The following is a 24647-nucleotide window of genomic DNA, read 5'->3' as shown; positions in this document are numbered from 1 at the left end:
GGTGGGTCCAATATTCTAGTTTATGACTATAAACAAACAAGATTGAAGGCTATAAAAATTACTTTACCTTCATAATATCTATATTATAATAATATTTTTACATTAAAATCCATACTTCAGATATGATGATGAATAAATTAGAAAAGATGGAAGACCCATGGAACAAATGTCACGATTCTCATACAAGGGTAGATTGAGGAGTTAAAATATTTTCTCATAAAATTAAGAACTTTTTATTCATATACATCGATAATAAAGTAGTTTAATTCAATTTTGATTGTAACTCTGTAAAAGGTCATAGGTCATGATATGCACTCTGACCTATCCATACCAAGAAGGTTAATGGTTTGTCTGACGATGATGAACCAAATAAGCTAAATGGAATTTCATTCAAGTTTTTATTCATGCAGATTATGCTAGTTTATGACCATTTTTCATAAAAATATAGTGCCAGTTTGAAATTTCAAGTTCTTTTTTCTGTTTGACTTCTAACGTGTGTGTGTGTAAGTCTAATTAAATGAGTTGTTAATCTTTCTTTGTCTTATATACAGATAGATATCTTACAGACTTTAACTGAATCATTACTAAGAAACAGCTCATATTTTTATATAATTATAACTATTTGTAGAGTTTTATTTGAAGTATTCTAAAGGATTTAATTCCAATAAGAAATACTTAACACTAATCATCTAGTGTTACTTTCTTTTTACTATGAAATTAATATATTTTCACATTATTTGGAAAAACAACCATTTTTGATAGATTATGCAGTTAGGCATACATATACTAACATTAGTCATCAAAAGTAACACCTCAGTGACAGCTTAAATTGATAGCAGTAAAAATCTTTACATGCAAAATAGTTTACTGATATACTTAGTGACACTCTTAATAGACTATCAGAATTTTAGGACTGATATCTTATTGGTAATTCTAAATGGAATTATATATTTGTGACATACTCTCATGATACTTTTTGACATACCTATACATGATAGGATCTAATGAAGCAAGATGGTGAATGTCTACATCAGCTGTTTCTTTCCCCAAAATTTTAGCCAGAAAAAAAGCAGCAAATGGCAGCTCTACTAACATATTTTCGTACATTGCCTAAAAAAAATTATCCAAACAGTACCAGAATGAGTACACATGATTAATACAGAATATTAACATGTAAACGGTAAGTAAACAAATTTTCAGAGTAAAGCAGAGTAATATGATATTGCACCTTTAGCATTAATATTTTTTGATACAAAAACTAATTTGAAATTGCTAAAATAATATCAACTAGGGTGAAAAAAAATGTTCCTGGTCCCTATATGCTGGGTCACCATTTTCACTATCAATCTGAAAATTGTGCTTCATCTTATGTTTACATTTTATCAACAATAGTTAAGAAAAATAAACATATTTGTTTAAATTCCAAGACATGTATTTAGCTGTATTTGAAAAAGTAACGAATGTTTTGAAAGTAAATTTCCCTACTTAATATTAAATGTAAACAACTCTAATTGATAATAACGCAGAACAAAAGAAATAAGAATGTAATGTTTCATCACTACTTATGCCATAAATATTAGGAATGTAACATTGGAACTGCTGTAAATCATAATGATGTATTTGTTCAATTATTAGCTCTTGCTTGAATATTTAGTTTTATATAATACTGGTTATATTACAGGAGGTAACTATTCTTCCAAAAAATTACTTTTTTTTTTAACCCTCATTTGACGCTTTAAAAATTTTTCCTCAACTTTCAACATGTCTAACTGGTTGCCAACAGTGCCAGAGCAACACAACTTCAGTGACTAAACACAAAAGTAATATACAGTTTCTGTTTCCTTATTTTTCTATTTCCCCCCTGTTCTTTCCCCATTTTTTTGTTTTTCCTGCCCAATTTTTTGTTCTTTTCCTTTTCAGTCTTAAGATTACTCAGTAGAATTTTTTTTTGTTACATTATGATAAAATTATAGAGAAAAAACAATTAATATACATTTTTAATTTATTATTATTATTATTACTATAATACATTATATCAATTTTATGATTAACACAATATGCTCTGAATTTATGTGTATTAATTATTTTTTTTATCTTGGTTATTTTGTACACTATCACAACCTATTTTTCACTTATGATTGTCATTTTCACTGAAGAGATTAAAAAAAACTTTTGTGGACATATACACACAGTTTAAAAGCAAAAACTGTAGTCACCTTTCCAAGCATTCTGCCAATAAAGTAGTAGTGTTTTGTAAAGTTTTCAACTAACAAATGGACTCCTGGATTAGGGTAAAGAAGTCGATCATGGGTAGTTTTGAAAAAGCCACGGTTTGGATCAAAAGCAGTTTTTAATAGCTCATTCAAAAACTCACGAAATATCCCTCCACCATCAACACCTGCTTCATCTACACCAGCTTGATTAACAACTTGAACCCTCATTCTTGGCTTCAAGTTTGGTTCTACAAAGAAGAAATATTTGGAAAAAAATATTTAACAGCAATTTTTGGCTTTGGGTGAATTGTGAAATAAAATTGAACATACAAATTTAAAAAATAAAAAAGTCCACTGTTAGACAAATAGGAATTGAAACACTCTTCAGTCATCCATAGATTTAACATAGCTACAAAATTAAAACTAAAATTGACTTTGGTTTAAAAAAAGTCAAATTGTGATAATCACAAGTTCACATAGATAAAAACAATTTTCATTATTAAGTGCTAAACTACTTCCACTGAAATATGTAAAAATTATCAGGTAACTCCTTTAACTACTGTCGATATCACTGGACATAAAAAATATTTGCTACTGGTGAAAACTATAGTGATTTGGGGTAATTTGATGGTGCTGATTTAAAAAATGTAGTCAGAATTTGTCCAGCGCTATGTGAAATACCATGTAATCAACCCAGTACAATAGATTTACACTGTGAAATTAAGTTTACTTGGACACCTTAATGGGTAAAAAGCATATATTTTTTGAAAGCTTGACTGTATTGAATTGATATGAAAAAAGCAAATATATTGTTCATATATTTGTTTGTTCTTGATATAATTGTAGCAAATTGCACCAATTTCCCTTCATTCCCATGCTCACCTGCTCTACCCAGGAATCACAAAATCCTAGTGTTCTCAGTTTGCTAGAGTATTCAAAAAGTCCCTCAACTGAGCATAAAAGGGTGGAGACAGATGCCTCTCTCTCACTCATTTAGTCAATTCCCCTCACTTTGCACACAGTCAAAACAAAGTCCTATTTTCTTCCTCGCATCATACCCACAACATAATCAAATTCGACAAAACATTGTTTTTTTTACAATCTTTTAAATCCTAGTTCTGTAAACATAAATTCTTTTATATTTTTTAGAAAATCATTTGGCTGCCTCTGGTTCAAGAAAAGTCCGAAAGTGCAAAAATCACCCAAACAGCTTCTGCTACATTTGTTGAAAATATATTACAGTTTCACAAAGGAAAAGTAGCTTACTACCACTATTTTGGTAATGGTTTTGGATATCTGTATTTGACAAAGGTACTAGATGAGATTTTTAAAAGTTTACGATAATTGTGAAAATGACAGTCTTTACTCTTTTATTGACAAAGTACTTATAATTTAACCTGGATTTCCTCCCTAACCAATATCATTAGCACTGCTTTTATAGCATTTGTGGATTAAACAAAAAACGCACAAATGTTTCCTCAGAGTTATACTAAAACTATTTAGACATTTTAAAATTTCTTCTTTTATAGTCTATTTCAAATTACACCCAGCCAACAGACATACATTGCAATATATTTCTACTAGGGATGCATGGGCACCTAGCCAGGTGTTGGACTACCCAGTAATACTCGGGTCCAACCGAATGTCTAAGTTAAAAACAGCCGATTTTGGGTAATTGAAAATGGCATCTGAGCCCTAATCTTTGTGCCAACTTATGTGGTACTGAAAGTTACAGTCAATAATTGGTTTAATTAAAAAAATGTGTTCTAAGCAACGAAGACTGACTGCCCGCTGAAAGTCGGGGATTCAGAGAACAATGAGGGTTAATAACAGGTTTGGCTTGAGAAGGTGGGGATTTTTGAGAACAGTAGGGGTTAGGGTTTGAGAAGTTGAAAGTTAAATGCTCTGTGGGTGACTATTCAGTTAAATGTAATAAACATCAATTTTGTTTTTGTTTTTAATTTTTGTGTATGTTGTTTATTTTTTGGGGGGAGGGAGAAAACCCAGTCCCAGTTGACACTCAGCCCTGGCCAAAGTTTAGTGACTGGGTACCTGGACCTGGTATTCGGCCAAATTTTACTACCCGTGCATCCCTAATTTCTACCAATAACAATTTTATGGTAATCATAATTATGAATAAAATTCTTTCCAAAGCATAGTTTATTTATATATATGTTTTTCTTCCCTATTATCACACCTTCAAACGTGAACAAAATGAATTCGATTAAAACTACTACTGAACAGTACTTGAGACTATCCATTTATCAGTATACATATAAATGATGTAAAATCTAAAGGTCTTCACTGCAAGAGGAAATGACTACACTTTTGTTTTACAAGTGATACAAATACCAAGAACTAATGTGCACACAATGCAAAATGTTTGTGCCTCTCTTGTACTACTTCAACAGATGTATCTCAACAGTTCAGACTACTTTTGTTATGGAGGGAACAACATTCAATTGTGCTAAAAAATGGTAAATAGCTATCAAATAATGCAGTTACTTCACAAAAGAAAAGTATCATGCATAAATTTTAAGGTATTGGTGCAAAGGAAAGAGTATTGTCAAAAATGAAAGAGTTAGAGAGAACCTATATTGAAATCATTTTCAGTAAAACTATATTGTAAGCTGTTATTTATTTAGGTAAACTGTTATTTATTTTTTACAATTTTCATCTGAACTAATAAAAGAAAACTGGGTAAATCAGTTTTCACTAAAAATAAACATTAATGTTTTTATTCATTTATTTATCAGAACCTTATTAAACCAAGTTGTATTATAAAGTAAACAATAAAATCCCCCTTGGATAGATAATGTTTATGAATACAGTAGAACAGCAATACCTTAACAATTCACAGTTGTAAAATACTGTTTTAGGTTTACAGAATGTGGTTAATACCGAGACAAAATTTTCGGTAACTACGCCCCACGAATAATAGCTACATGTACAGACATCAAAAAGAAGACTTATGTAACAACAACTGCTGATATGAGAAGAAGATAATGTGAAATTCAACAAAATAAGATTATTCCAAACTGTTTCGACATCACTATCCTAGCCTTGAAACTTTTAATTTCAAACTTATCACATTTTCAAATAAAACCCTTCTCATATATCCACGTAGTTCTCTACATCACCAGATCTAAAAACTTAATCTATTTTTTTTTACAATTTATTACTGTTCTTAAATTACCTCTAATGGACTTGAGAATGTCCTAAAATTCTAATAATTCTTATGCATTATTGTCATTACTTTGTATAAGCTACAGCATAAAATTTTTCCCAGTTTTATGTTAAGTTCCAACTTAATTCTCACTAACATAAGACCATCATTTGATCTGTTAAGTCACACATTTAATTCTATCAAAGCACTTTCTTCCAACATATGTTTAATGGATATTCTGCATGACAAGTGAGGAAAAGACTTTCCACAGATCCTGTTCTCCATGAAAGTTGATGATGGTGATATATTACACACTTGAAACTATATGTAACACATCTTATATAATTGCTGTGGTATAATGTTTTCTGTACATTTCTGACTTAACAACGGGCTTTTTCTCAGATTATGTGCCCAACAAACTGGACTTTCAGTTGTTTTAGCAAAGGTAGTAATTTGTAAAGTTTACAGTTAGACAATTCCATCATTACTCATGTACCATTTTCTAGCAATTCTTAATGTTTTTACCTCTCCTGGATTTATAAGTTATTCATTAAACTCTACTATTCTCACATGACAACTTTTGGCAACATGCTATATAACTGTGATTACTTTATAAAAACTTCTCTCCAGTATACATTTTGTTCGCTGTTACTCATGTTATAAAAAAAAAAGACATGAACATTTTTGTTACCACTTAGTTACCAGTCTCTTCTACCAATCCAATTATGCTACAAAGGCCTGGTGTTTTAACTGGCCATATCCATAGGGGGAAAAAAAAGAAGAATAAATTCAAATTACATAATGCATTAGAAAGGTATTACATAACACCGCGTAAGGGTTGATTACTCACATCACAGTGTGCCCATCCATTTAATTGAAATTATTTTATCTTTTCTCATCACTCTACATTGTTCTGTCAATATTTTCCAACTTACAGACTTTCTCAAATAATATTAATAAAAAAAAACAAGTATGAAGTGAGTTACTTTAATCAAATCAAGATAACTTCTGTTTATCAAAAATTGCTTAGAAGTAGAAGATAAAAGTAAATAAAACAAGTTATTATATGTACATTATAAAGCACAAAACTCCTGATCCTACAGTTTACAAGCACAAAACTCCTGATCCTACAGTTCACAACCACAAAAATTACAAATGGTTATTCTTAAAATTGTCTGAGTGCCCATAACTACTTAAGTGACTCGTTATGCTCAATTTTTTTTAAAACTTTTTGCTCTTATGTGGATTTGGTCAGAAATGAAAGTGTATATATATATATATTCCTATTATTAGATTCTGGGTAATATTATCTTGATCTACCATCTGTATTGTAAGATGATAAATAAACCACTTATCACTTCATAAAAATTTACTATAGGGCATAAAAGGATCACTGTTTTAAGCAACTTATTGTTATTCATGCTGAATAAGTGTTACTCATGTTACCAAATATAGCCTCATGTTCTGTAATGGGTTTGATCTATTTAAGTAAAATTTTTTCAATACGTTATGCTCAACTAGTAGGAGCAAAAACAGCAACAACAAACATTATCCTAAAGAAATTAAAAGTGAGAGTAAAAAGATTATCCCAATATTATTCACATTACATGACCAAAATCAGTGGAGTCTCTAGCCACATTGAGTATGGTAACTGATACTGGAATTAAACTTTTAAGCCAAAAATGTTGATACTTTTATAATTAAGACAAAATAAAATTGTTTTTTTTTGTCAGTAGTGCAAAAAACTTGTAGCTCAGTCTAGTAAAACAATCCTATTCATTACATTCCAAGTCACTACCAGAATGTTAAAACAGTCCTCTTCGTAGCATTTTACAGCTATCAAGTGACATAATTGGTTTGTTACAACCAAAATTTTCACATTTTAATACTAGTAATAAATTACTTTATAATACCAAATTTGTTATTTTTCTTCTTTAATTGGACATTCAATGTTTCACTTTATACACTATAGGTTCATTAGAATTTATTATTTAAACCAGTTGAAACTTTGTACTGTCAGTTATGGATTGTGTTTTAGTGGAATGCTCTTGAAGAAACTGTAAAATGAAACACTTGGTGTCAAATTAAACAAGAAAAATAACTAATTTGGTGTTATAAGGTAATTTATTATTAGCATTAAAATGTCTATTATATACCAACATGCACTACAGAAATTAAAATATTAACATTTCAAATAAACTCTGAAATGACCTCTGAAATGACCATAGCTGGAAACTGCCCAAATATTTTAAAATTAAAATAACATGGTGCAATTAAAATGAAAAGATTAGATGATAAATTAACTGTCTACATAAAAATCATCATAAATATAGGTCTGTAAAGTGCATTTTTAATTCATGAATAAATTTCAGGTAAATGCAGTTCCCAGGACCTGTGTTACATCATTGATAGAGATCGTATCCAACTGATTAATCATAATAATATAGTACTCACATAAAGCTTAAACACGCCCTTTAACCTCCAACTTATATTGAGAATCAGATTATAATCATTATTTATCTTGCTTTAAGCTTTACTCACTAGTCTTTTAAACTAACCTATAGCTTGTATATATATCTAAGTGCCCTTTAGTCAATGTTTTAAACATTCTACACTCCGCTTAAACTAACCATTCCATACTACAAGTACATTATACCAAATTAAATAAAACTTCAGTCTGACAACTGGCAAGCCAGCTTTTATTTCATCAACAATCAGAGCAATGGATTCTTTACAAGTTCTATTGTTTTCATATGTTTGGGGAAATGTCTGAACCATTTTTCTTTATCTTATCGCAATCTGAAAATAGAATCTCCTCAACTTCAACCATCTATGTTGTAGTAGTAATTTTTCAGTATCAAGAAACATGATGAATTTGCTCATTGTTAGTTTCTACTATTATCAAGAAACTGAGAAAAAAATTTAATTATAAAAAAAACACCTCTAATTACAGAGGTAATTTAAAACAATCATTGATCACTTATGGAATTAAAACCATTACAAAATATCATCATTTCAACATTATAACAAGTTAAAACTTTTATTTATTAATATTTGATATAATAACAATCATAAGCTGACTGATAGCTTCCACCTTCCACTAGCCACTGTAGGTTATACAACTCATTAAATAACATAGCATGATTTCATTTGTTTAGTTGAATTAGTATCTGGTAACAGTCTTTTTAGGATTGTTATTTCATTAGTTATCAAATCACTCAAAACAGTCACATCCATTTAGCTGTACCTTTCTGGAATAATTACTTAAAGACTTGTTTATATTGGTATCATGCTTATCTAAAGAACTGATAATGGAACATCAATACCATCAACAGTACTTAATACAAACTTAACTGCTTCTTGCTATGGCCAAATTGAAGGTTATTTAACCTTCAGGTAAATCTGTACATTTTCTTTGATAATTCTGCATTACTATTACTGCTGTAGCATTGCCATGAAAAATCCATAAAGGGAGTTTTTTTTAATCACAACTGTATATACAAATTATCACTTAGCTTTCAGTTATACAGTAATATGTTGAGTTGTAAGATACTCTATCATGGGTATGAATAGGAATAAATACAAATATTGGTATTACAAATGTTTCATAATTATTCCATAGCATACAAGTTATTAAAAACTTTTTATTCACATATAATATTCAATTTTAACTACTAAAAGTACAATTAAAAAGGAAAGCTAGTATATGTATTTTAACCATCTCCAGACAGGTCACGGGTCAAAGGCCAAGTCATTGTGTTTGTTGACTCGCATTCAAAATTTTATTGAACTACTATTTTATGAATGCATGTCAATAAGTTTGGTATCAAACTGTAGATTATAATTCAGATTTTAGTATTATACATTATTTAATTCCTTGATTTTAAAATAAATATTAAAAAACACAGTTAAACATCAAATTTTGTGTGTCACATGGTACGTATAATGCAGCACTGGTTCAAATGAGATGTTTGTGATGTCAAAATACTAAGTCTATAGTTTCATATGAATTAGGAACTCAAATTACCGATATTGACAAGCTAGAATATAAAATAAGAACCTTCTATCTTTTTGATTCATCACTCATGTAATGAATCAAATGCAGTGGCCTTGCTCACCTCTTTCCGTTTTTAGAAACAGTCCCTTCAATATATGACATGTGAATAACCAATCGAATGTCCCCCTAATGGCTTTCTCAGCCATTTTCATGTGTTACGATGCCATCTCGTTCTTTCGAACCAAGATTTCAAGGAGGTAGGTTGTGTCTTTAGTCTCAATTACAGCTTAGTTGCTAAGCTTGATAAATTAGAGTGGAATTCTATGGTATCGATGTCGTATTTTATGATTTTTGGGTTATTCAAATATATATATTTAAAACCTAAAAAAAATATTTCGTTTCATATCCTCCAAGTGCACAATTTTAAAAGGCTTAGCAACCTATGTCAAGCAGCAACCAAGTACAAAGGTTGTAACTAGAAGAGTTAATTGTTTGTTTTACTTCTTTATTTATTCTGTTTATGTTTCAAGAAAAATAAGTTTAAGAACTTGTTTGTAAATAGTAATAATCTATATACATATATATAATGTATAATAATGGAAATGTGACTGTATTTTATAAAATACTAGTCTACTAAAACACAGCCAAGACAGGTCACTTTGTAAAGACTAAAGGTCAGTTTTATATTACTGGATACAGTAACGTAAAAGCATGTGTGCCACACGTCATTGTACCTTCTGTATTAGCAGCCAGTCACAGCTACTATAATATAATATAATAAAATAAAATATAATAAATAATCAATATAATAAAAATGATAAATATATACAACTGTATAATGTTATGAGATTTAAGCTATTTAGTCTAAACATTTATATTTTCGTGTTATAATCTGTTGTCATTCTGGAATGAAAGAGGCATAACTTATATTTATTTCCTAATTCTTTTATGGTGGTTACAAGATCAGTCAAATCTACCGAACCCTTACAGAGATTCTTTAGTGAAAATAACAGATAAAACATAAAGTTCTTTTCTTATGAAACATTTGATAACTATCTGGACATCATAAAGATTTTGCATGTTAGACAAAAAAAAAAAGACATGCAAAAAACATTGCTGAACAAACTTTAAGACTTAATGAAAAAAAATTTGATATTTTGAGTATGAAAGCATTGTATTGTTTATGCTTAATAATTTAAAAGTTATAGCATGCAAAACTATAACAACCACAAAATGGTTATGAGGTCAGTCCCAGGGACCAAGCCCGTGTTGAAAGAGTTAATATAATTCACAATAATTCTCACAACAAAAAAACAATATTTGTAGGGAACCATACCATTTTCTGGGGAAAGTTTGTCAAATGCATCTTCATAAATGTAATTCCTTCTTATTAGAACTTGAATTGAAGGACCCATTAAAAAGTTAGACATCTCTCCTTGGTTGTCTACCTTGTCCTTCAACACTAATGATTGGAATATCTAAATACACATTTGAAGAAAAAAAAAGGAGGGTGGTGAAACTGTTAACAAATAATGGTTTACTTTATCAATGCAACAGTTATTCTCGATTTTAATGGAGAGTGCTGGTAAAGAGAGACGTTTTGTTCATCAAGCATATTAAGGTAAAATATTCAAATCATAAGATTTAAAGAATGCAATGCACTTCAAAAATCACTAACTGAACAAAAGTACATAAAACTCAGCTGAGGTGACACCTCTCATAATTAATTTTTCCTGACCTACAATGAACTATATTTTTCTCAAGACTTTCTTGATTATGTGACAAACTGAATTTCAAACTGTGCTTCTGTTTGGGATATTCTAGTGACTTTTAAGAGTCTCCAAGTCTGACAATGAAGTAAAAATAAATTATCGATAGATAAGTGTAAACTTACCTTTACCCTGTCAGTAAAAGGTACTACAAATGGAAGCTCCCTCAGAATAGTCATGTGCCTTATCTCAGTTGTTGACATTGGTGGACCTTCTTCCTCTACAAGTTTTATAAATATTGATAGTATATCAGTTATTATACACTTTTCATAGGCAACATTTATCATGGCACTAAACAGTAAGTACAAGAACATAGCTTAAAACATTTCTAGCATAAAAAGAGCACATATGTTTCAAGTAAAACAAACTGTATGTACATTTTTATCTAAATATTTTATATACATACCGTTTAATGATCATTTGTTTGAAATGTCATTTACAGTAGAAAAATGCACTATAAAATCACTGATCTATAAAACATTCTAAACCAAACAGATATTTAATGGTCTCAGGAGCTGAAAAATTTTTTTTTAGCAAAATCTCTCTCAGAGGTGCTGCATTATACTAAGTCCTATAGAGCCAAATACTGGTACATATTTCAAAAATAATTCTTTCCCACCTTCTACCTCACAAACAATGATAATCTTTCTCACCTTATAACTGGTAATATTAATTTTAGAACCGACTCTTTGAACTCCCATACATGATTTTGTGTGTGTGATTTCATAGAGGACAACCTTACAAGTGAATTGTAGAGTTGTACATTATTACCTGTAGTATATTCTGTTAAGTCTTGTTTCTACACCACATTTCATTGGCCACAACGAGTGTTTACTTCAGGACACATCTGAGCTATAACTAAGAATTGAATTATATATTTTATATGAAGAGCAAAAACTCCATATTCTGTAAAGATATATTTTTTACAAGCTGAAGCTGTTACAGGTTATTACAGGCTCTTTGAGCAATTAAATAGGTTTTAAAGGTTTGCTGAGAGGTTTGTTCTCTTTAACCCTACCACCACGGGTATCCTTTACTGTGCATGACACAAGGTTTCAGGGTCTTACATTCAAAATTTTATTAAACTACTTTTAGTTTATGTTATACCAATTAGTATAGCATATAATGTTAGCTAATAATCCATATTTTAATAGTATGTAAGTTTTAAGTTCTTAGTTCTACAAGGCAATATTTAATAAAATACTGAATTCCTCTAGTGTGACACACATGACATTTTCTCTAGACATCTACTCTTCTCTATTTTATCCACCACCCCACCAAAAAGTATGAAATTAAACACAAATTACTCAAATCATCATTGCTCAGACAAACTATAATTTTTACGGCCTTCAATTTTGTTGGGGTACAGAGCTATCAAATAGAAAATCAGACCCTTCCTGCCACACCCACTCTTTCAGGATTTGTTAATAGTTCTCTTTGTTAATAGAAAGCCAAGGTTTTCATCTATTAAATGACATATTGTATAATGTTGTTCTGAACAGATAGTCATCAGTTTCACTCAGAGAACAACCTCCATTCCCATGGGAAAGCTAATGACTAGCTTAGATGAATTTGTAATGGCTCTTGTCGCTTAGTTAGAAAGTGAGAAAAATTTTGAGTTAGGTGAAAATGTCTACTTTTTGCATGTTATTAGTCTATGTTCTTTGGTGCATTAATTAAATAAAAATTATTTACTGCATTACTATCATTATAAAAAAAGTAGCATTAAGTGTCAACAACAATTGACAGCAAGAAAAAAAAAGATTGGATAAGTACTTTATTTCTTGTTTTTCATGTTTATTCTTCATTTATTATTATAAAAGTAACTCAAATGTAAAAATAGGAATCTATTTTAGGTTAGTTACGGTCAGATTAGGGAAAATAATAATAATATTAATATGATAAAAATATTTCATGAGTCACACATGCGAGCAGCTCATGGGTAACATAATTTGATAGCGTAATATGAGCAGCACATTCACCAAGTGATTTACTTATACTGGCATGAATAGACATGGTTCAAAAGGCAATCAAAAGGGTAATAAAACAATAAAATTCAATTATAAATTGATGTATACTGTAGTTTCATACTACATTTGAAGTAATTCTAGAAAGTAAAAGATTGTAATTTAGATTTATTTTGATTTTTGGGGGGAGTTACAAGGTTGGTTAAATTGACCAACCATATATAGTCAGGGTAGAGAAAATAACAGATAAAACAAAGTTTTAGTGAAAAAAAAAAATTGAAATGTTTTTAGGAGGTTTTAGAGATTACACAAATGAAATTTGAGATTTTTGAGATGAAAAGTATTTTTAATCTTAACATGAAAATCACTTTGCACATGGACTATTCAAAACTGATACTTGATATATAATTTATTAAAAAATAATTCACTAAAAATATGATTTTTTTGTATGTGAAACATTAATATTTCGTGAAAGACTGCCAACTTTCGTGAAGATATACATACTATATTAAAAGTTACCAGTATTAAATCTATAGTCTTTGAATGAGTACAAAGAAGTCACACGGTCGTTCAAATTGACTGAGCCCATGTTGAGAGTTAATACAGAAAACAATAATGAAGGTTGTTATAATCACTTCCTATACGTACAATACGAGATTCATGATGTGACAATAATTTAAAATTAAATATGCTTTTGCAACCTTCCTTTTCTTAAATAAAATCTACTTTTTTTTTTACTGTGAACTTCCAACTCTGTTGTTGGATTTAAACAGGTCTTGATATTATAATATCAAATTTACTAACGGTTCTAGTAACAGTCCAAAGTTATTTTTGAGGAGTCACAAATTATTTAAAAAATACATGTTAAATACACACCTAACTGTTCTCTTGTTAATGCTCTAAGTCCAACAAATGGCGTGTAGCTTCGAGATCGTCTACTTCCAAACCGCAAATCTGTTGGCTGTAAACAAGTAGCAGAGAAGCTTATTATATCCTCATTTATTGATAAGAATTTGAGAAAGTTGAGCACTGTTAAAATATGGATTTCTTAATCTAATAGCAACCCCTTTCAGAAAGACAAAATCTGAGAACAGTTTTATTTTGTGTAGAAAGAATACCACCTTGCACAAAAACAATGCATAATCCAGTCATGTTTTAACAGTAGCGGGTTGTAAACATTGTTAAATATCTACATCCTGCAATCAACAAATGCTCCTGACATTTTACCAAATATGAGTTTCTCAGCTACAACAGTCTCAATAAAAATCTCTTTTTGTTTTTTTAAAAACTAATCTAATAACTGAACCCCAATAATTTATTTAATTAAATTATTGATGTTTCTTTTCACTGAATTATTGCAACACATTAAAAGAAATAGAGTATAGTCTACAGAGATTTCAGTACATTATATTCTGTAAAAACAAGTAAACAAATCAGCAAGTTACATGAAAATCACAACTGATATGAATGGCAAAAACCAGAACTAGATTCTGACATAGCTTGGTGTTTCATAGATAGTATGATGCCAACAAAACCTGATCATTTTCTGATGCAAAATATTCATACTCTCAAAAGACAAAGATGTTTTCAGATGAAGGATTTATAATTTCCAGGACTGGGATATCCCTTGTCCTTAATGGGATTGGAAAACAAAGAAATATGGATATACTTGGTGCATCAGGACTGTATACAGAGACCTTCAACATGTTGTACCTCAGCCATGGTAAGCAAAGTGGAGCATTTTATAACATGTGAGAATCTACCAACACATGGGCTAGAGGTAAAATCCATTCACGTGTCCCAGGAGAATGTATGCAACATAATCAACAGGGTCTCTATCTAGAAAGCCAACACAAGTTACTTCTATGACATATCCATTCAACAGTTGCATACTTCAAGCAGCTTGAGAATAAAATGGGTATTCACACTATTCCATAGGAAAACATCCCAGTCAAGTCATTACCCACAGTGCCTACAGATTTTTGTGCAATTGCACATTTAAAATGGCCAATGGGAAAACTTCAGTCCTGATACATTAGATGACCTATGTAAAGCAAGAAGGGAGGAGAGGTGTGATTTGAACATGATGCTTTGTGATGGAGATTTATGCAATGAAATTACACTGCAATTTTATTATCAAGTTGCACAAGCATCAGACAGAGCAGAACCAGACATAGCAGCAATATATGAACTATAGTATCAATTGCAAATGTAGACACCTTGCCCATGGCCACTCCTTTACGCGACTAGACAGGTTAAAAGCCTTGATCCTCTTGTTACAATTCAGTTGAAGTGTGAGTATTTGTTATGTAATATGGTGCTTAAAATTAACCCCTTCTGAGAGGGCTCCACTGATGGACCTTCTGACATGAAGTTTTTGTATTTCAGAGGACAAATTGCTTGTAACCAGAACTAACCAAAGAACACGGACAGTGAGCCACTGCAGCACAGTAAGAACTGCCCCTGGAACAATTAACAAAAAATTCAAATAGGTTTAAGAGCAAGACACAAAACCATGTTCACAATCATCTCCCAAAGAATGTAACTGAATGAAAGACAAACTGTTAAAACCTGTAGGGATGGTAACTAAAATGCGACAATATTGAAATATATTGTCACATTCAACAAATCATATTTCTATTTAATTGTTTAAAAAAGTAACAAAATTTCAAAAAAAAACATACAGAGTATGATGCAAATTTTTTCCAGTGATTTATGTTTCCAGGTTTCAGCTTGAATGGTACGGTAAAAATTTAGAGAGTTAAAAAGAATACCAAGGTGAATTGTACATACCCAGGATTTGTACACCATTTTGAAAAATTAATTATATGACATTTGTTCAAAATTTCACAACATATTTTGACCATCGGAATACATTTATACAGCTACAGTTGGATCAAGTAAAAGGCAGATTACAGTTTAACAAAATTTATTTCAAATTCTTAATCACTTTACATTGAGTCAAATTACGTATGATAAGCTATTCTATTTTCTCAGTCATATAACATATGAAATGTTAAAATATCTATATATATCAATATCAAACATTACTACTGATGCTTAAGTTCCGCCAGCTTACTGTTAATTACAGTATCAAGTTTTCCTGCCTTAATTAGCTTTTCTCTGGCAGACCTTCTATGACTATTACCCTTTGCTACCAATGCTTTCAATTCCTTCACATTTTGTGTTATTTCTGTCTACTCAGTAAAACTATCTACTGACTTTGTGAGAACATCTGCATCAGTTTCTTATTTTTAACTCCTCAATTTTATTCATCATACATTTCCTTTTTTTCCCTTCTTTAACTTTTCTTTTTCAACCTTTTTTTTGTCTAAATACATACATCACGTACTTCTGTCTAGCTTCTGACACAACCAATTCTTTACCTATATCAACTTTCAGATGCCAGGTGATCAAGTACAACTCTCTTTGAAACAAAAGTCATCTCTCTCATATTTAGTTGGCACACCTCTTTGTTCATATAAAAACCTCTCCATACTGAGGACTGACCATGAGATAGGATAACAACCCTTTCACTATGTATCACAACTTTTCAAAGCCTTGTCTGCCAGATAGGAGATCAAAATACAAGCTGTCAATTCTGTTTGTTTCAATTTTATGATCAGAGTCAATGAATCTTGACTTATATTCAGGAACATCATCATCAATAGTTTAAATATTGAAGTTTAATGGCATCACACTTTCTGTGCCTCAACCAACAATTTTAAAATACCATCAAATATCTAAATCCAAGATGCTTTATTCTTTACAATTTCTCTTAGATACAAACATAGCAAAAGCCTCACTAACTGAAACTTTACTGGAGACTTTTCTTGAAGTTTCTTAATAATACATATGATCAAATTATTCACATCAGATTTCACACCAAGAATACTGAATACTCTTATCACTCACATTCTTAGCACTGGATGATTAAAGTGACTTTATTAATCTTTAAGCTACAAAACCAGTATCAATTTTGTGTATCATCTTCAAGTTACTTGCATTGTCTAAATCTAACTTCATGATACTGCGTGATCCATGGTTTCCTAAAACCTCACTTTTGACAACTTTACACAAGAGACTTTTCAACATACTGAACATATCAGCTGCTAGAAATAGCATCATTGGCCTGTCTATCTGAGAAGTGGCAAGAAATGGTGTTATAAGTTGTGAAATAGAGATAAATACATTGATCTTTATCTCTAACAGAAAATCGTTTAACATTTTAGATACTGTTTCATAGGAAGAATGTTTAGGGTTCTTTACATCTTTTTTTGCACTGTTAATACATATTTCTTTATGCTTGGAAACACTGCAAAATTCTCTGAGCTACAGGTACATTTCCCAACCATCTGTGCTTACAAAACCTAAATGGGAAGATATTGGAGCCTGTAACTGATGTAAAGTTTTCCCATCGAGCTGGAGTGTCAATGAATAACAAGTAACAGCTCTGGAAGAATTTGTCCAAGTGCCAGGCTGATTCTTTCATCCCTGTCTTGAATGCACCATCAAGAATGTGTAGCCCACAACTGCCCATATTCAGGAAGGAGGTTCTATCAATATCCATACAGTAGTTCTGCAGCTGATCAAGGAACTTCCAACTCAGATTTGGATCATCCATGGAAATCTAAAATGGTAAATAAATAAATCATCAGGTTGTAGATGATGCAAGTACATGAATTAGTCAATTGCATCATGACTAAAAAAGTAACAACCTGCAACAGCTTGTGTCTAATTACTGATGTCTTCCAGAAAGCTATGTAGCAGATGATCAGCAGTAGCATGTCTCATAAACTGTGATGTTAGACAACTCATAACAACCTTACTTGTGTTTACATTCCACAGCAGAACTACAAATGTTAAAAATCCAATCAGTACTCACCCTTCACCAAAATATTAGAAAATTATTATTAATAAAAACTCATTTACTGTTTAATTTTTTTTTGTAAAAATTCAGAAATGTTCTTAAAAGATTGTATTGCCATCCACTACAGGCCAAAATTTACATTCATATTTTAATATTAAACTTTTAACAAATTCACATATTGCATAAACAATAAAATTCGCTCTTATCAATACCTGCTGAGAACAATTAAGTATTAAATTAATTACCTTGAATGTCCATTTATTCGGTCTCAATCATCTTGTTAAGGCTTTCATCAAACAACAGTACATGCCAATCTTCTTCAGTCACTTCATCTTGTTAAGGCTTTCATCAAACAACAGTACATGCCAATCTTCTTCAATCACTTGTTTTCTCAACAGGGTTGAAAAGTAAGGAGACAATCCAATACAGCAAAAATATGACATTTTTTTCTCGCTACATGAAAAAAGTTTTGCTACGTTAATAGCTGAAAACATGGCCTGAAACATTTCTGTGACCCCATCACTAAAGCAGTAAGAGTAGCGGCTCTGAACAGCATTTAGTGTCCACAATATTTCAGCTGAACATCGGAACGTGATACAAAATTGACAGTGTCAGTCTTTGCCATGGATTTGTCTGGTATTGCAGCCTTAGTATCCACTAATATCGACTGTTTGTAAATGAAATGTTATTTTCAACGTCACTTCTTTTTCCTTTGCCTGGTTCATGTGAATATTGTCTTTCATATGACTTTGACAGCTACTTCTCCCATATTAGAGATGCCAAATGATTGCTGGCAACATGAATGTTTTGTTTTGCTATTGTCACCTTTGTCCAATGTAATCTACGCTTTGTAAGCTGGGTGTGACAACCAGTTTTCTTTGAAACTGCACTTTCCAGGCATCTTTTCTTTGTAGCATTTCAGCTGTAACATCACACTTTACATATTGAAATGTAAGTCAATTCAGCATCAACAATGTATGTGTGTGTGAAAGATTGACAAACAAGATGGCTACCTGATCTGAACATGTACTTAACAAGTAGGTCAAGTCATCAGAGACAGACAATCAAGTTTAAGCATATTCGAGCCATGGATAGATCAAGAGGTGTGAGGCTGACATTTAATAAAGGAATAATTTTGTTTTAAGTCATATTCAGCATTATAGGATACCTTTTATTAGCTACACAAAAATTTCATGACTTTTAGGCTAACAATCCTTTTTTTTTCTAGGATTTTCAGGCCTGGAAAAATTATTTTACAATTCCATGACTGTTTCAGGATTTTTATGACCATACAAATCCTGCAAACCATACTATGAGACAATAACATTATTTTGTATGATTGGAAGCTAACAGGATATAGCTCCATCAAAAGAAAGTATCTAGCTACATATTTAAGTCAACATGCCAGTTCCTCTGCAAACACAAATGGGAATATACCATTCACAGATATCTTCTATGATCTTCTTTGCCTTTGATCTTCTTTCTATGATCTTTGCTCAAATAGGCCCTTGGAAGTCCTCATCAATTTACAGTTAATGAACTTTTAAAAACATGTAAAGAAGAGGTGACAACACTGACCTCAGTGTATTGTGCAAGAGCCTCCTACAGAGAAAACTGCTATGCAGAGAAATGGTTCATAGCTAGAGATATCACAAAACACATGAACAGTGGTGGAAGAAGGAACTGTTAAGCCTAAGCACTCTTTCTTGTATAATTACCACAGATCATGACCCTCTGTACAACTGTTTTAATAATCTATGACAAATAATTCTAAACACAACTGAGCACGAGTACATCTGTATGATTAAAAAGAGAACACAAATTATTGACTCTCAAATCTTGTTTCCTAGTAGAGAGAACTGAACATGCTTTCCAAAAGTAAGCATGTTTAAAATTGTTTGTAGGATTTCACAGGTTAACTTTTTTCATGGGCACATAAAAGCAAGAGGGAATCCTCAATAGCCACGGCACTTTTAATTTTTTTAGGCATTAGGGTAACTTAATCTATGAGACCTTTATTTCCGTTTTTATTAGTTATATTTTTGGTGCCTGCAATATTGAGTGTGGGGTGCGTGTATACCCGATTCAATTTTATTAGTAATCAGGATCTTTACCAGCCTACCCTCAAATTTGAATTCTTTTAGGCAGGATTAGAATAAATTAATCTATGAAATCTTGGGTATGGACAAATACACCAATCGAAAGGGTTTGACCTCCAAAACTGTAATTAGATCTCAAATCAGTCATGAGATGACGGAGCTATGAGCTAAAAGTTTGTACTTATATATATGCAACTGGATTAAGACTGTAGCTCTTACACTTCTCTTTTGACTAAATTTCAAAAGTAGTGAGCCAATGGCAGGAAACAAATTGTTTTCATACTGATTATTGGTCAATCTAAGAAAAGTGCAATCTTTGTTTCATGGACTAAAGCAGTTGAATTGAAATCCATGTAAATGAAATATATAAATTTTAAATTGTATAACAAAAGGAATAACAAAAAAATTATTTCTTTATTCATTGAAATATTAAGCGAAACTTACCTATAACATTTAATTAACCCTATCGCAATAGGCATCCTTTACTGAGCATGTCATGAAGTTTTAGTGACTTAAATTAATAATTTTATTAATCTACTTTCTGTTTTTGTTATATCAATTAGTGTAGCATAAAATCTTAGCTAATAATCCATATTTTAATAGTATATAACTTTTAAGTTCTCAATTTAATACAGCAATATTAAAAAAAAATCCTGAATTCCACTATTGTGACATTTGCTCAATGCATCTTCTCTATTTTACCCACCACCTCTCCAATAAGTATGAAATTAAAAGTAAATTACTCACTATAAAATCATCATTTCTCAGACAAACCATAACTTTTATAACCTTAAATACTGTTTGGTTACAGAACTATCAAATAGAAAATCAGACTCCTCTTGCCACACTACCTGTCACATCCTCTTTTTCAGGATTTGTTAATAGTTCTCTCTTACGTTTAATTCTATATTAGCTATAACCAATAGAAAGCCAAGGTTTTCATATATCAAATGATGTATTGTATAACATTGTGTTCTGAACATATAGTCATCAATTTCACTCGGAGTACAAGCTCCATTAGCTTGGATGAATTTGTAACGGCTCTTGTTGCATAATTAGAAAGCCAGAAAAATTTTTAGAGTTAGGGGAAATTGTCTACTTTTTTTTGCATGTTATTAGTCTGTGCTCTTTGGTGCAATATTTAATTAAATAAAAAGTAAAGTGTCATCGATAATACACAGCAAGAGAAAAGAAGATTGGGTAAGTACTTTATTTTTTGTTTTTCATGTTTATTCTTTATTTATTTATTATTATGAAAGTAACCAAAATGTAAAAATGGGAATCTCTTTAGGTTAGTTAAGATTAGATTACGTAAAATAAATAATAATAATAATATAACAAAAATGTTTCATGTAGATTATGAGTAATGTAATTCGATAGCGTAACGTGACCTCCACGTTTCCCAAGTAACTTACAACTTACAATGGTGCAAATAGTACTTAGATATGGTTAAAAGGGAAATAAACAATAAAATTTAATTCTAAGTAGATGTATACTGTAACAAATTTAAAGCTGCTTAGGATAAACAAATATAGTTTCATGTTACAATTTGAAGTCATTCTGGAAAGAAAAAAAAAGGGTAATTTAGATTTATTTTGGTGGTTACAAGGTCAGTTAAATTGACCAACATTGTATAGAGTTATAGTATAGAATATAACATATAAAATATAAAGTTTAGTGAAAACAAACATTTGAAATGTATTTAGGAGGTTTCAGAGAGTACACAAATGAAATTTGAGATATTTGAGAAGAAGAAAAGTATTTTTAATCTTAACATGAAAATCATTTTGCTCACAAACTACTCAAAACAAATACTCGATATATTCATGGACAAACCTTTAGTAAAAATATTTCATTTAAAAACTGTTGTTTTTTTTTTGTTTACTAAATACTTGTAATGGGTACTAAAAGTCTGCCAAATTTTGTGATGATACACACTGTTTATTAAAAGTTATAGTAATAAAACTATATACAAGTACAAATGGTCCCATGGTCTGTTGCTGGGACCAACTATGTATTGAGAGAGTTAAAGAGCTTACAATATTTTGGTGCTATTGGAATACAAGTAATTGACATACCCTGTTTACAGGAATGCTGATATGTTTCGCTATCCAATGATTCTGAGGACAGAACTGTCGTTGAGAATCTCGACTATAAAGCTGATGAAGTAAGCCTACTGCTTCCTAAAAGTATATAAAAAAGAAAATGTTTAAAATCCAACTATTAATCCCAGTAGAAAGATACGTGTAAAAGAAAGGAAAAAAAGGGGTGGAGTCAAAACTAACAGTGATAAATGCCACTAGTATTCATGTTAATTCTAACAAATTCTGTATGTGTGTGTTTTTTTACAACAGCTTAGGTGGTAAAAAATATAATTTTATACAGTAGTTATATGTAAACCATATTACAGAGTATGTATGCCTTATTTAAAATCAATCTTGACCTAAACTTCATTCTACTCCTTGTTTTCACATAAACATATATTGCAGGTTATCTGTTTTTCAACATCACAATGATAATCAACCTTAATAGTTGATTATTGTGGACTTGTTACCACAGTGAATTCAGTTTAATGTTTAAAATACCATGGGTTTTGTAGAACGTCAATAACTATGGAAGGGGTCTTGCAGCCTTCCCAATATTTCTTATGAAAATGCATAAACATATGCATTTTTTACCATTTGCACTTTTATTATTTCTGAATATATATATGCAAACATCTTCTATAAGCATTCCAAGAATATAATTGTCATATAAAAATATGAAAAGAACAGAAGATAACAGCTCCAGAAGGTTTCCTTTTAGTTTCTAACATTTAATATTTCCAGGAATTAGTGTAAATAGCCTTGGTTTGCAACCTTGCATGCATTTTGATTTAAAAATCAGGATAATGATAGAAGAAAACTTTTGGTTTATATGATTATTCATAACTTTTTAAAGTAAAAATAAAAATGGTTATTTGTACTTTCTAGTAGACATCTGTTCAACAACATATGCAGATAACACATTACATGATAAGGTTGAGATTAATACCTCCACTCATTAATACTGCATTTAAATGGTACCCATATTCTAAATGAAATTAATCTAGATAAACAAATGTAAATTTTAAGTAACAAATTAAAATCTAAATGAAAAACTCTTCACTCTGTTAACTCGTATTACACAAAGTTTATGACAGTTATTTCTCATATCATAGTTTTGTAACATGTTACTACAAAAGCAATACAAAATGAAATACTGTAATGTTTTCCTTTTTTGCAAAAGCATGCCCCTGTTTTTACTGATTACACAATCCAAGTCATAGTATTAAAAATAGATGTTTGACAAAATTCTTACCATATTAAAATATTTATACAATTGCTGTTAAATGTACTGTAATAACATCAAAATTACACATACATCACAATTATGAATTAAAACTTTTCTGAATATAAAATTTTACAAAATTTTACTTACTTTTATATGTGATGTATAAAAGTAATGATGAGTATATATTAAGTACTATTACTAAAAGGTATCATTTTTAAACACTTCTCCCTACCACATGTGAAATTATTTGTGGATGAGATTAACACTTCAGCAATGGGTAAGTCACAGTGTGCACGTCACAACTTTTACAGAGTTAATTCAAAATTTAATTAAACTACTTTATTATTAAAATATATGAATAAACTTGGCATCATACTGTAGTTAATAAATCAAATTATAATATTATATGAGCTTTAAGTTATAAATTTTATAAGGAAATATTTTTTAAAATCCTCAATCTTCTCTAGTACGAAAATTGTGACATTTGCTTTCTAGGTCTTCCCTTATCTTTAATTTATATACCACCCCTCTGAGAAGTAAGTAATCTAACTTGAATTAATTATTATATAGATATTACTCAGGCAAAGCATAATTTTTATAGCCTTCAACCTTATTTGTTTATCGAGTCATAAACTAGAAAATCAGACCCACTTGTCACATTCTCTTTTCATAAATTGCCAATAGATTCCTATTACATATTTTACTAAATTATTTATAATCAATGGAAAGTCATAGTTTTTAATCTACTGAATGATATATTATATTATGTTTTCTCTAAAGAGAACTGCCTATTTTGCCTACACTTCTAATCGTCTTTCTCATGGGAATCAACTCAACAAGCTTAGCTGAACTTCTAAGGCCAGAAAAATTATGATAGTTATAGAACATTGTTTGCTTTTTACATGTTGTTATTCTGTGTTCTAAGTGAATCATTTAACTAAGTAAATTTATTTATTGTAGTAGTACCATTATTATAAAAAAATAGGCTTAAGTGTCATCAACAGTCGACAGTAAAAAAACAGAAGACCCAGATAAGTAGAAGATTTCTTGTTTTTCATGCGTATTCTTTATTTATAAATGTAACTAAAACATAAAAATGAGAAAGTTTTTAGGTTCGATTACGTAAAATAATATAAAAATTCCTCATGAGGTATGTTTGCTAGCCACACATGCATTACTTAATTCAGTGCACATTTACCGAGTAACTTGCAACTTGTGTGTGGCAGGATTCTTAGCTAAACATCGTTCAAAGGG

General features: G+C 30.4%; 1 protein-coding gene across 2 annotated transcripts in view; it reads right to left on the bottom strand.

The window, feature by feature from the left end:
* Window positions 1-24647, bottom strand: part of LOC106457173 (ubiquitin-protein ligase E3C-like) — a 79485-nt gene that overhangs the window by 13106 nt on the left and 41732 nt on the right. For both annotated transcript variants that reach the window (XM_013916569.2, XM_022383018.1), the window contains exons 15-20: window positions 22160-22264; window positions 13989-14073; window positions 11271-11365; window positions 10713-10854; window positions 2217-2461; window positions 986-1110 (exon numbers count right to left, since the gene is read on the bottom strand). In XM_013916569.2, coding sequence (XP_013772023.1) covers window positions 986-1110; window positions 2217-2461; window positions 10713-10854; window positions 11271-11365; window positions 13989-14073; window positions 22160-22264 — 797 coding nt within the window. The remainder of the gene's footprint in view (window positions 1-985; window positions 1111-2216; window positions 2462-10712; window positions 10855-11270; window positions 11366-13988; window positions 14074-22159; window positions 22265-24647) is intronic.

This window comes from Limulus polyphemus, unplaced genomic scaffold (genome assembly GCF_000517525.1).
Source record: "Limulus polyphemus unplaced genomic scaffold, Limulus_polyphemus-2.1.2 Scaffold14, whole genome shotgun sequence".
In the NCBI taxonomy this organism is placed as follows: Eukaryota; Metazoa; Arthropoda; class Merostomata; order Xiphosura; family Limulidae; genus Limulus; species Limulus polyphemus.
This window is presented reverse-complemented; position numbering and strand designations above follow the sequence as displayed.